Source organism: Octopus sinensis, linkage group LG21 (genome assembly GCF_006345805.1).
Source record: "Octopus sinensis linkage group LG21, ASM634580v1, whole genome shotgun sequence".
NCBI lineage: Eukaryota > Metazoa > Mollusca > Cephalopoda > Octopoda > Octopodidae > Octopus > Octopus sinensis.
The window spans coordinates 6477932-6492931 of record NC_043017.1 but is presented as its reverse complement, the minus strand read 5'-3'; the positions used below and the strand labels follow the sequence as shown (position 1 = coordinate 6492931).

General features: G+C 35.5%; 1 protein-coding gene across 2 annotated transcripts in view; it reads left to right on the top strand.

The window, feature by feature from the left end:
* LOC115222755 (RYamide receptor-like) overlaps nucleotides 1–9470 on the top strand; it is a 10602-nt gene extending 1132 nt beyond the window's left edge. For both annotated transcript variants that reach the window (XM_036511953.1, XM_036511952.1), the window contains 3 exons: nucleotides 1–238; nucleotides 2641–2850; nucleotides 9153–9470. The exon at nucleotides 1–238 is cut by the window's left edge. In XM_036511953.1, the coding sequence (XP_036367846.1) occupies nucleotides 1–238; nucleotides 2641–2850; nucleotides 9153–9230 (526 nt within the window). In that variant the 3' untranslated portion in view covers nucleotides 9231–9470. The remainder of the gene's footprint in view (nucleotides 239–2640; nucleotides 2851–9152) is intronic.
* Nucleotides 9471–15000: the final 5530 nt, after the last annotated feature.

Genomic DNA, 15000 nt, shown 5'->3' with positions numbered 1-15000 from the left:
GGCCAGAGTTGCGGAAGCTTACTTCGAAGGAGACATCGTTCTGGTATGCGGCGAGATCTGGGAAAAAGCGTCACATGGTTCGATTTACTGGTGGATGAACATCGTTTTTGTTTGTTTCATTCCTTTTATTGTTTTAACGGTGACTTACTCAATACTTGCTAATGTCTTGTGGAAGAGGAGAGCACCAGGAAATGCAGACACGAGCAGAGATCAGCTGGCCTTAAGAGCCAAAAGAAAGGTGAGAATACCATTACTTCAATGTTATATATCTTATGTTTGTTAATATTATTTTGTCTGTTTTACGGCTGTCGCTCTGAAAATTGTACATGTTTTATGGCAATCGGTTAATTTACTATATTCATTTTGTTATTGGGATTAATATAAATATTTTCTTAGAATCACCTTCCTTTCTTCTATAGGCACAAGGCCTCGAATTTGTGGGGAGGGGATAATCAACCCCAGTACTTAACTGGTACTTAATTTATAGACCCCGAAATGATGAAAGACAAAGTCAAACTAAGCGGAATTTGAACTCACAACGTAGCGGCAGACGAAATACCGCTAAGCATTTCGCCCGACTGCCAGCTCACCGCCTTCTTACAATCACTTCATCGACTGTACCTATCACGAATATGCGCAATCTTGAGTGGGAACCTGGTTCGAGAATTTCCGGGTCTTGGAGAGTGTGGTAGAATTTTTGAGACACCATTGTTCCGAGGTCTACTGTGTCCCGGTGTAATATCACTCTTCAGGGTCCCATTTATGGTTTGAATCGCATGTATCCACCCAAGACAGGGAATGCTGAAATAATGGGATGCAGCATGGTGAACGGGAACAATTTTGTCAGATGAACTTATTGAGTCAATGGTTAATTAATGGTTAGATATTGACTGGGTGAACAGACATTAAACTGACAATGACACGGATCATCTAGTCCAGTTAGAGAACTACTGTTATCATCAAGATAGCGTTCGAAGATGAGACATTTTAGTAAGAGAAACATCAATGTGACTAAAACCCAAACCAGACATCCATGGTGGAAGCACATGACCTAGTAGTTAGAGCAGCGGACTCGCGGTCGAGGGATCGTGGGTTCGAATCTCAGACCGGGCGATGTGTGTGTTTATGAGCGAAACACCTAAGCTCCATGCGGCTCCAGCAGAAGGTAATGGCAAACTTCTGCTGTCTCTTTCGCCACAACTTTCTCTCACTCTTTCCTCCTGCATCTTGCAGCTCACCTGCGACGGGACTGGCGTCCCGTCCAGGTGGGAAACCTATACGCCAAGGAAACCGGGAAACCGGCCCTTATGAGTCAGGCGTGGTTCGAGAAGGAACAAACAACATCAGACATCCATGTCTCGTCGCTCGATTCGGGTCGCTTGGCGTGGATGAGTTAAAAGTGATCCAGGCAAGTCACCCGACCGATTTGATTGCATCATACTTAAATGTGACTGATTGTTCGAGATAACACCATCTATAAACGTATTGTGTTTAAAAGTGTAAACGGCGAAGGAGTGGCTGTGTGGTAAGTAGCTTGCTAACCAACCACATGGTTCCGGGTTCAGTCCCACTGCGTGGCATCTTGGGCAAGTGTCTTCTGCTATAGCCCCGGGCCGACCAATGCCTTGTGAGTGGATTTGGTAGATGGAAACTGAAAGAAGCCTGTCGTATATATGTATATATATATGTATGTGTGTTTGTGTTTGTCCCCCTAGCATTGCTTGACAACCGATGCTGGTGTGTTTACGTCCCCGTCACTTAGCGGTTCGGCAAAAAGAGAGACCGATAGAATAATTACTGGGCTTACAAAGAATAAGTCTCGGGATCGATTTGCTCGACTAAAGGCGGTGCTCCAGCATGGCCGCAGCCAAATGACTGAAACAAGTAAAAGAGTATATACTAGAAATTCTTTCCTGACAGCGGCTAGCTGGCGCGTCAGATACATTTCAGCCTTTTTAGGCCTTGTCAGCGATGTTAACTCGCAGCAAGCCCAATGCTTAAACGAGATTTGTTCCCTCCAATATCGATATATAAGGAACAGTGAATAATACATCTATCCATATCACCAGTAGCTACTGGGCTGAATGAATAAAATCACTTATATGAGCTAAAGGTATTTTCTGCCAGTGCTTACATTTGACGTCGAATCTACTAACGGTTTTTAAAAAAATACTTAATAGCGTTCTGTTTATCATTTATGCAGTCATCAAAATTATTATAATGTCTTGTTGTTGAGATAGGTTCTCTTTCATTCTTGATGAGAAGATTGCATTTTACACCGTTTATTCCTTTGGAATAAAACCAATGTTGTCTTCGAAACATATGTCGGAAGTAAAAGAATTTAAATAACATCTGCGTTCAACTCCACTTATTTACTTATACATATATATATATATATATATATATATATGAGAACTTACTGTGGATAAGGCTGTGTAGTGTTCGATTATAAATAAATAAAAAATATACAATAAGTGTAAAGCTCGAAATAGGGGTAATAAATAGTCGACAACTGAGGAGGAGTTAGACTTCTTTTCATGTTTTGTCCTGTACTTTTCTCTCGTTATATGTTTACGTATTTTTCGCTAGTGGTGTCCTGAGCTTAATGTGTATTTATATATACATTTCTTCTATTTTCAGGTTGTAAAAATGCTACTGACCATTGTAGTCATGTTCGGTGTATGTTGGATGCCTTTAAGTATATTAATCTTGTTCCTCGAGTACCATTATGAACTAGCTTTGAAGCCCGGTTCCAAATTAATATCTATATATATTTCCCTACACTGGTTAGCCATGGCCCACTCTTTTGTGAACCCTATCATCTATGGCTTCATGAATGATAATTTCAGAGTAAGCGAATCTTGTTCTTTTCTTGTTTTATCCTCAGGTAAGCCGCCTGGTCCAGTAGATATAAGGCTAAAAAAATTCCTTCCGTAACCATCTATTCATATTAAGAAATTGTATTTTCATACAGTAGTTGTTTACCCCTACCACAGCCACAATTGAGGAGACATCATCAAAGGCTTTCTAAGAGTGACCATACATACATACATAGACACACACACATATGTATGTATGCTTGTATGTAAGTATGTAATTATGCATAAATGTATATATGTATGTACACGTATGTATGCACGTATGTGTTTATGCATATATGCATGTATATATACAAGTAATAAAAGAGGGACCACATGTGGTCACTCTAACGCTAGAAATAGATCCGCAAAGGGAATCCACCACTAAAGAATTGTTCTCAAGCATTAATTCAACACGCCAAGAATGTAAGCGGGCAGGACAAATGAAAAATAACGAAAAAATGGATTAATTCTATACAATTGTTTCATCGTTAATAGATTGTGTAATTTTACTTACAAATCATTTTCGAATCATCGGTAGAGTATAGCAAAAATATAATTTGCTGAACCGAACGCCAAAATCCATACGAAGCCGAGCAAAGGCGAATGGCACAGCCGATTATACTTGCAGTTACGTTCAAATATCCTCATTTTTGGCGCGTTGAATTCTTGGCGTGTTGAATTAATGCTTGAGAACAATTCTTTAGTGGTGGATTCCCTTTGCGGATCAATTTCTAGCGTTAGAGTGACCACATGTGGTCCCTCTCTTATTAGTTGTATTAATAATTTTTACTGTATCACAGTTTTTTTACGCTAGGCCACTTGGTGTTTTAAATTGATGTTATTAATTAATATTCAATTTTTTCCACCCTTATGATTTTAATTATAAATTAATATGTTCTCAAACCGGCAGTAAATTACTGGGGTAGTATTTACATCCGGTATTTTCAACGCGCCAAGAATGAGGATATTTGAACGTAACTGCAAGTATAATCGGCTGTGCCGATCGCCTTTGCTCGGCTTCGTATGGATTTTGGCGTTCGGTTCAGCAAATTATATTTTTGATATACTCTACCGATGATTCGAAAATGATTTGTAAGTAAAATTACACAATATATTAACGATGAAACAATTGATTGATTGATTGATTGATTGATTCTAGTTTCAGCTTATGAGCTGTGGCCATGCTGGGGCACCGCCATTTGGTGTTGCTACTTGGTTTTACTTCACGAAAGCTTTTTAGCAACTGCCATTTGGTGCATGAGAGAGTTCGATGCAGCTGCCCTCATCTGCACCTCCTGACGTGAAGTTGGTTCATCTGGGACACCTGACAGGAAGAGATCCAGTTTCATTTTAAAGACATCTGCATCCACCCCATGCAGGTCTCTCAGGTTCTTCGGGAGGATATTGAAGAGCTGTGGGCCTCGGAAGCCCAGGCTATCACAGAATCTTGTCCTACATCTTGATGGCAAGTTTGGAGTCCTAGGCACCACGCAGTGGCGCCCAGTTCTGGCATTTGCGTAACTCTCGATGCCAAAGTTTAGGACACGTCCCTCCAGGATCTTCCAGATGTATATTATGGCATATCTTTCCCGCCTACGCTCCAGGGAATATAGTTTTAATCTCTTGAGTCTCTCCCAGTAGCTTACATTCTGCATAGAGGCTATCTTCTTCGTGTAGCTACGTTGGATCGCCTCGAGCTCTGTGATCAACTTGACACTGGATGGTGACCATAACTGAGAGCAGTAGTCAAAGTGGCTTAGGACAAGTGTCCTCCAGAGGACCATCATGGTTTCTTGTTCTCTTGTTCTAAAGGTTCTGAGGATCCATCCGGCCAGTCGTCTACATTTCATTGCCAATTTAACAACATCCATTTTTTCGTTACTTTTCATTTGTCCTGCCCGCTTACATTCTTGGCGTGTTGAATTAATGCTTGAGAACAATTCTTTAGTGGTGGATTCCCTTTGCGGATCTATTTCTAGCGTTAGAGTGACCACATGTGGTCCCTCTCTTATTACTTGTATTAATAATTTTTACTGTATCACAGTTTTTTAACGCTAGGCCGCTTGGTGTTTTAAATTGATGTTATTAATTAATATTCAATTTTTTCCACCCTTATTATGATTTTAATTATAAATTAATATGTTCTCAAACCGGCAGTAAATTACTGGGGTAGTATTTACATTACATCCGGTATTTTCAACGCGCCAAGAATGTGGATATTTGAACGTAACTGCAAGTATAATCGGCTGTGCCGATCGCCCTTGCTCGGCTTCGTATGGATTTTGGCGTTCGGTTCAGCAAATTATATTTTTGATATACTCTACCGATGATTCGAAAATGATTTGTAAGTAAAATACACAATCTATTAACGATGAAACAATTGTATAGAGTTAATCCATTTTTTCGTTATTTTTCATTTGTCCTGCCCGCTTACATTCTTGGCGTGTTGAATTAATGCTTGAGAACAATTTTTTAGTGCTGGATTCCCTTTGCGGATCTATTTCTAGCGTTAGAGTGACCACATGTGGTCCCTCTCTTATTACTTGTATTAATAATTTTTACTGAATCACAGTTTTTTACGCTAGGCCACTTAGTGTTTTAAATTGATGTTGTTAATTAATATTCAATTTTTTTCACCCTTATTGTGATTTTAATTATGCATGTATATATATATATATATGTATGTGCATATGTATGTATATATATATGCATGTATGTATGTATATATATATGTTTATATATTCTATAGAGAGTTTTTGAAGTGACTACCTTATTATCTCTCTCTCTCTCTCTCTCTCTCTATATATATATATATATATATATATATTAATAATTAAAAATGAGGGTGTCTAAGAGACACCAACTGCCGAAATAGCAGTCGAAACTCTGACTATGAAAACCACGTTAAGTGTTCGTATCGCACCATGAGATAAGACAGAGGGACAAAGTATACAAGCAAAATTATTGAATAATTCAAGATCCAGGATTTCTGGTTTTGCTTAAATAAGCTTTACCGTCATCGGTTGAATATATCAAGAGTACATAAATACAGATATATATATATGCAGAACAAACGATATACTTACATATACGAACGTCCCTACATAATACATATGCACGTATGCACGCGGCCATGAATAAAAAATGGAGTTAACGCAGGTTTAAACAAGTAGTTTTACTTTCTACATATGTTTCGAAAATTCCACTGATACTATTCAAAAGAATAAAAGGTATAAACAATGCAATCTTCTCTTCGGGAAAGTGAAAAAACGAAACTCGTCAATACGACATTTTAACAAAAAATGATGTATTCGTATAGTGATAGACAGAACGCTATTAATATTGTTTAAAAAACGTTATATGATATAACGTCATAAGTAGCTAACAGAAAGAGTAGGGATATTAATAGTGAATGTTAAATATAAAGGAATTAAAGTTTAAACTATATATAATGATAGAGACTACTTATATGCACTAAAAGTATGTTTCTGCCAATGCTTACATCTGTATGCTCGTTCTATAACCGTGTTTACTAGAGTATTTTTAGAAAAATAATGAAAAATAACTCAGAATTGCAGAGAAGACAGAATTTCTTGCCTTTGTCATAAGGTATCGAAATTGAGAGGATCAACCATTCTAAATGAAATTGTTCATTGTGGTCTTTTAAATCCCAAATCAGTTTGCTGAGACCGGTACTATTCCGTTTATTTCTATCCCTAAATGTTGAGTAATGGATAGAAATTCTTTTAGATAACTCTAACGATGTGCTTCCAATGTAAAATCGTACTTTATTACGAGTACTGATTACACACTGGTATATAGAATTTCTAATCTTAGAGTTACTTGACATAAATTTAATTCTATTGGAATTGACTTCAGATACAATAACCTTGTTATTAATATTCTAGAGGGTTGGATGGTATTAGCTAAATTAATGTTAGTATTAGTAAATGTATTAATATTTAATAGCGTTCTGTCTATCGCTATACGAATCCATCATTTTTTGCTAAAATGTCGTATTGACGAGTTTCGTTTTTTCACTTTCCCGAAGAGAAGATTGCATTGTTTATACCTTTTATCTTTGAATAGTATCAGTGGATTTTCGAACATATGTAGAAAGTAAAAATACTTGTTAACACCTGCGTTAACTCCATTTTTTATTCATATTATTCAAAATATTCAACGTAAACACGAATTTCAACCTTTATAAACAAGGAGTTACAACATCTTTACTTGTGAGATTTTTGCTGCCCTGGTAACTATTTATTTATTTTTCCGTGTTAATTGTTAACAAGGTAAAATACACTCATCTATATATATATATATATATATATATATATATATATATATAATATATATACAATGCATGTATATATATATATATATATATATATATTATGTTTCTGTCAGTCAATCTATATATCTATCTATATATATATATATTATATTGTATTATATTATATATACATGTATGCATATATATATATATATATATATATATATATATATATATATATCTATATATATATATATATATACACACATTTTGATGTAAAAACTCTATTATTCATTGCCCGTGGGATAGGAGTAACGAAGCTTCTGTTGTGTCCACGAGTAGCTTGGAGCCGAGCATGAAAGGTGGTGGCGATAGAGAAGCACTGAAGTTTGTCTCTTTCGTTCAGCATATGTGAAACCTATGCTCTAAGTTTCGGGACCTCGCCCATTGAGTAAAATTGACATCAAACGATCATGACTGGAAGCAAAGAGTTATAAGCATCAAAAATTGTTAGTCTTGTCTATTTGGTACGCCATTGTCTGAAAAGAGGTAAACCTTATTCAAATCTCACAGAGGGAAAATATTAGATGTACAGGAAGATTAGAGCTACATAATTAAAGAAGAATATTTAATGTGTCCATTCAAATAATTTAGAAAGAAACGAAGTTATCTCCCCATCCCATTTATGAATATGTGAGCATATATATATATATATATATTATATATATAACTAATGTAGGATAAAAAAAAATTTTTTCGAGAAAAAATTTTATTAATCGCCAGCATATCAAAAATACCTTTAAAGGTGAAATTTATAAATAATTTTGCCCTTATTTTGTATATATATATATATATATATATAAAACTTACAAAATAAGGTCAAAAAAAAAGATTCTAATGCCAAATATGCCGATAAAAAGACAACATTGTCAATAACCATTAAATTATAAATTATAATGGTTATTGACAATTTTGTCTTTTTTGCGCCATATTTGGTATTAGAATTTTTTGGCCTTATTTTGTAAGTTGTTTATAAATTTAACTTTAAAGGTATTTTTTGATATACTGGCCATTGATAATTTTTTTTTTTCGAAAAGAATTTTATCCTACATTAGTTTTATATATATATATATGTATAAAATAAAATGAAATAATAATATAATAATAATAATAAAATAAAATAAAATAAAATAAAAAAATAATAATAATAAAAATAATTTAAAAAAATAAAGTAATAAAATAATAATAATAATAAAATAAAATAAAATAAAATAAAATATTAAAATAATAATAAATAAAAAAATAAAATAATAAAGTAAATAATAATAAAAAATAAAATAAATAAAATAATAAAATAATAATAAAAAATAAAATAATAAAATAATAATAAAAATAATAATAATTAAAAAAATGAAATAAAATAAAATAATAAAAATAATTAAAAAATAAAATAAAATCATAAATAATAATAATAAAGTAAAGTAAAATAATAATAAAATAATGATAATAAAAAATAAAATAAAAAAATAATTATAATAAAAAAATAAAATAAAATAAAATAAAATAATAAATAATAATAATAAAAAATATATATATATATTTAAAATTTATAAGTTTAAATTATTTAAATAATTTTAAAAATTTTAATTTGGAATTTTATATTTTATATTTTTTAATTAATTTTTTTCTATGTATTGGCTTATGATTTTCACTGTTTGATTTGCCTAATAGTGGTTTTATCTCTAAGCATGTAAAAAATCCACATGGTGGTTTTCTCTCCGTGTATATTTCATACTTTATTTTGTACGTACGTATGTATATATGTATGTGTGTATGTATGCATGTATGTGTGCATGTGTGTATGTATATGTGTGTATATCTACGTATGTATGCATGTATGTATGTTTAAATATATATGTATGCATCCATGTGTGTGTGTGTATATATATATATATATTTATAAACATCCATGTATGCGTATCTGTGTTGATCTGTATGTTTAATTCTACTTGCAGGATGATTTAAAAAATCTCTTCAAGAAATTACGACTCTTATCGTCCGTAAGATCAGCATCAACAACATATACGTCATAGGATTCAGCTACTGTGAAGAAAATTACTTTCGAAGAATTTAAGTTGAAAAAAATTAATCTTCAGACTTCGAGGAAAAAAAATTCTTGTCCTGGCTGATTGCAATGCCAAGTTGTTCTACAGGAAAGACAGGTCTATCGGTATCCAAAGGACAGAAGTCATTTCGTGTAAAAAATTTAGGACTACAAATAAAACGTTCTACAATTCCTTTTAAGCCTCCCATAAAACACGCTGGTGCACACACATACATGCATACAAACGTACATACATATATACATACATAATATACATTTATAAATGTATTTATTATACATGCCGTGAACAGGAATTAATCTTCTCTCTTCGCTCTTTTACGCCATTTGGTCTCAACTCCCCCTTCTCATCTAACCCCCCCCCCGACTCCTACTTATCTTCAGTCCTTCATCTTTTCACCCCACTCTCTTTCCCTCCTCTTCTTTCCTCTTTCTTCTTCCCTCTTCGCCTGCTCTCTTTCTCTCTGATCCCTCACTCCCCTTCTCTCCCCTCCTTTCCCATCCCCACCTCCTCTTCCCCCTTTCCCATCTCCCTCCTCTTCTCCTCTCCTTCCTTCTCCCTCCCCCTCTTTCCCTCCCCTTCCCTCTCCTCTCCTTCTTTCTTCCCCCCTCCCTTCCCTCTCTCCTCTCCTCTCCTTCCTTTTCCCCCCTCAACCACACATCTAATCTCTCCTCCTCCTCTCCCCTCTCCCCTCTCACCCCTCTCCCCTCTCCCTCCCGCTCATATCCTCTCTTCCCTCCCCCTCATCTCTCTCCCTCCCCCTCATCTCTCTTCCTCCCCCCCTCATCTCTCTTCTCCCTCCTCCACTCCTCCCTCTCTCTTCTGTCCCCCTTTCACTCTACCCACAACCCCCACTCTACCCCAACACCCATCCAGACCTTTCATACGCACATACATACTCTCTCATACACACACGCACCCTTATGTTGGGGCGAGGTCATTTGACCTTGTTATCTCCCCTACTATCCCTCTTGCGTCTAACGTCTGATCTCTGACTTCTGGCCGAAATCAGACCGCCATGTTGATTCGTTAGCTCCTCCACGCATTTTTTCTCTCCTTGTTTCTCTACGTGTTTCTTTTCTGTGTATCTTTCTGTTGAAGAGCGTAGGCTCGAAACGTAAAAGACTTGTTTTAGTTCTATTCCTGAGCGCCATACTAATACAATTGATTGTTTGTACTCCACCTGCCTTCGTCTTTTGTTTATTTTCGTAAATCTTCCTGTTATATATATATATGTATGTATCTCTTCTCTCCTCATGTGACCAGTGTTCAGCCAGGCCTGACCTTTCTTTCTTGGTTGGACTACTGTCCGTGCAACATCTATATTCCCTCCTGTGCTTCTTAAATCTTATGTCCTTGCTATAAGGATTTACTTCAACACACGTCAGCTTAATTTAATTCGTCTTTAGTCGAAAGACACCTATTGTTATGTCCTGTTATTTGTATTTGTGTAACATTTCTCTTTTTTTTCCCGTCCTTGTTTTCGTATACATATGGTGCTTTCTTCCACGGAATGTAATGCTCTGAGCTTATTGTTTTCCTTTGGACTGGCCACATTGGAGCAATCTCGAGTATAACCAGCCGAAATTCGCTTTTTGTGACAAGTTTTACTCTGAATAATTATCGTAAAAATTTATCATGTAGAACTGCCCGCGCTCATTCTTAAGAAAACACGAAATTCATATAGCAGCTATCATCTATTTTATTTAATACACACCTTGTCGTCTTACTTATCTTACACCGTGTAAACAAAGAAGGGATATGTTTCAACATGTTCAATGGGAGTGAACTAGTGCTAATGGATAGCATCATTCTTCCACAGAACAACAAACAATAAGTATCTATAACATTTTTACGTATTCAATTATATATTATTAATTAAAGTCAAGTTTCAGTATTTATTACACTTGACCAAAAACGAGAGAGAAAACACAGCGGAATACATCATTAGGTGAGACAAGCTGACTGATAGGTGACGGTCGTTTAGAAAAAGCGCGGGCTAAAACTACGCGCCTTCACTAGTCAGTTACGGTGAGACAGTGTCACGTGACAACTTGCTGGGGCTGCCTGCTGGAGCCTATGTGGCAGGTATTTAAAAGGAAAAAAATTGACAAGACAGTCAGTCACCGGCTGACACTCGCTGACGATACATCGAGGAGGCCAGGGAACAGAAGAAAGAAGAAGAAAGGAGACATGCACTCAACACCTGAGCTGAAGACACCTCTGAAAGGGGGGGGGGGCGCCACGTCAAAACGGCAGAGGAGTAGGGGCCGAAACCGGACGTGGTTCCTCCTGATGATGTCTTGAGCTAACTGGATCCTATAAAGGAGCTGTTGTGGTAGCAGACCACGAAACACGGTTGTAATTCCTAATTTATTCAAATCGCTCTTTTCTAACTGACTTATGACATATTCAATGGAGAAAAGCTTTTATGAGAATTTCTCGAGTGACTGCCACATGAACATTCACCAGTATATTTTTACGAAAATGAACAGCGTTTGGAGCCACATTCTATAAATTAAATACAAATTAGTTTTATAATAACCGCCAGAGAAACAAGACAGCATGCATCAAACAGTTTCATACAATTTTGAAAATCTACTACGAAACCAGTTATATGCATTCCTGTTCCCATATTTTAAAATCTAACTACATTCTAATTAATTTGAATATATGTGCATTCTTAATCTCATTGCTGCTATATTTCCACTTGTTTGGATTAATAACACCAAAGACTTTTCCATTCTTCTCGAGTATTAAACTAATAAAGCTGCTTGTTGTTGATTCCCCTGTTTTCGTCTTATGTTTTCTGTACATTTGAATTATATATATATATATATATATATATACTTTATTTAAAAGCAGCAGAAATATAACAAAAGCTGTTACTCTGAGTTTCACGAACGGGAACGTGAAACTCTGGCAAAAGAGACTGATAGAATAAGTAGTAGAATCCAAGAAATATGTATTTCGTCTCTCTTTACGTTCAGAGTTCAAATTCCACCGAGGTCGACTTTACCTTTCATCCTTTGGGAGTTGATAAATTAAGTACCAGTTGCGTACTGGAGTCGATCTAATCGACTGCCTCTCTCCCCCAAAATTTCGGACCTTGTGCCTAGAGTAGGAAAGAAAATAATTTTAGATTCAAATATCTGTTACCTAGTAGCTTAGTGGTTAGGGTTTTAGCCTCACGATCGTAAGATCGTCGGCTAGATTCCCCCCACAGGTTGTCGCGCTGTGTTCTTGAGCAAGACACTTCCTTTGCCGCTGCTCCAGTCCATGCTGTTGTAAATGGTCGCCTTCCGATCAAGGGAAAATGTTGGCTTGCTCGCCTAGCCAGAGGAGTGGCGTCTATTTGTAAGCTTAAAAAGTATGCGAAGCGCATTGTGACTGGCAATGTATAAAAACACACGATAGTCTGAGCGACAATATGATACTGCGATATCTGCTACTGCTACCACACACTCCTAAACACCCTAGGACCATATTAGCCTACTACACACATATATTGCTGACGTACACACACACACACACACACAAACACACACGCACACACACATATATATATATATATATATTATATATATATACATATAAATATGTGTGTGTGTGCTTGTGTGTGTGTATCAATTGTATTTCAGGATGGACATTTTTTCTAAATAGAAACACGCACTATTGGTAAAGAAAAAATCATCTCTCGAAATAATACAATATCTGCTTCAACACACCATTCCACATCAGTAATCTTGCAAAACGAATTGATATATATATATATATATATAACTACAAAATTAGAAAATGGAGAAACATACTTAAATCAATAAAACATCAACTATCAGATGATACCCAAACAATACTTTATTACACCATTACATATCAGTAAAGGCATTATACAAAATATACAGTAAATGTAAATAGACAAAGAGATATAAGTATAAAATTTCAAATATAATATGTAATTAAATCATATCTGACAGCTGTTTCGGCAGCGAGGGCAGTCATACCTCATTTAACCTATAAGCCATAAAGGCAGGTATAAATGAGGCATTAACAAGGATGCCCCACGGCCTCTTCAGAGAATTAAATTTGTTATAATTGTGAAAAAAATTATTTTTCCAATACATATAAATATAAAAATATAAAAAATGTAAAATATAAAAACTTATGCATAAACTTCATAATGCTACACTTATATAATATAATACTCATTGGTACAATAATGCAAGGTAAACAAAACAAAATAAAACAAAATATATATCAGTGTATATATTAATATTAATAAGCACAGTTATTATACATATTTGGCTAATAGTTTTAAAAAACTAACACATATATACATGTATATATCTATATGTATGTATGTATGTATGTATGTATGTATGTATGTATGTATGTATGTATATATGATACTACACAAATTTACGACACCATCAATATTTAAATAATATTTAGGAAGGAAGTATAAAGTCAAGAAAGTTTAAAAGAATCTCAAAGCAAAAAGGAATATCGAAAGAAGTTTGAAGATATTTCCACCCAAACGGCAAAGCGGTTAACAAAGATATCAACTTTATTTTACTGTGTTCTGATGAAGACAAATCAAGAGAAACGGTGCGTGCAGCCTAAAGCTATTGTAACTATTACACGTTTGACTAAACAACGCAACAAAGACTTCCTTCGTAGAAAGATCAATGCTACTGAAAACAATACTGTGTCTCTGCTTCTGAAGGTTTTCTACCAAAGGAAGCAACATCTAACATGTTGAAGCTTTACTGTTTGTATTTACACCGTTTTTTTGGTTGTTTTTGTTGTTGTTGTAGCTAGTGTTTTGCTCCTGGTTAGCTCTGTTTGAACAGACCTATGATTAATGGAAGTTTTCCAACCGTGATCATCCTGTCATTTATTCTGGCATAATCTATCTAGGACTACATTATTTATTATGTCCTTTATTTCTTCTTTTTTAAGGCAGTAGATTGCGATTAGAAGGAGAATTCGCTGCTGACTCTCTCCTTTACTCTTTACTCTTTTACTTGTTTCAGTCATTTGACTGCGGCCATGCTGGGGCACCGCCTTTAGTACTTATTCTATCGGTCTCTTTTGCCGAACCGCCAAGTAACGGGGACATAAGCACACCAGCATCGGTTGTCAGGCAATGGTAGGGGGACAAACACAAACACACACACACACACACACATACATATATATATATATACGACAGGTTTCTTTCAGTTTCCGTCTACCAAATCCACTCACAAGGCATTGGTCGGCCCGGGGCTATAGCAGAAGACACTTGCCCAAGGTGCCACGCAGTGGGACTGAACCCGGAACCATGTGGTTGGTTAGCAAGCTACTTACCACACAGCCACTCCTGCGCCTATGACTCTTGCACATTTAGCGAACACACGAACAGTTTTTTTAGAGGTTTTATCCTTCTTGCTGTTTCGTACACGACCTAATCATTTCTATCTTATCTAAGAATTGCAAGAATGTCTAACAAAATAACCCGTAGTGTTTGATTGTGTGTCTATGCGCTCTGTGTTCAAATCTTACCCAGGTTAACTTTGCTTTTTTTTTATTTAGTTTACAAGTAACGGCCTTGAATGCAAGTCTCCTTTCACTGCGCTACCAAATGTTTAAATACGGAAAGAGGATAGCCAGGTGATGGAAAAAATTTCCAACTCGGTGGAATTTAACGTCATGGGGATTCGTTCTGACGATCTTGTTTTTAATGTTTAAACACTTC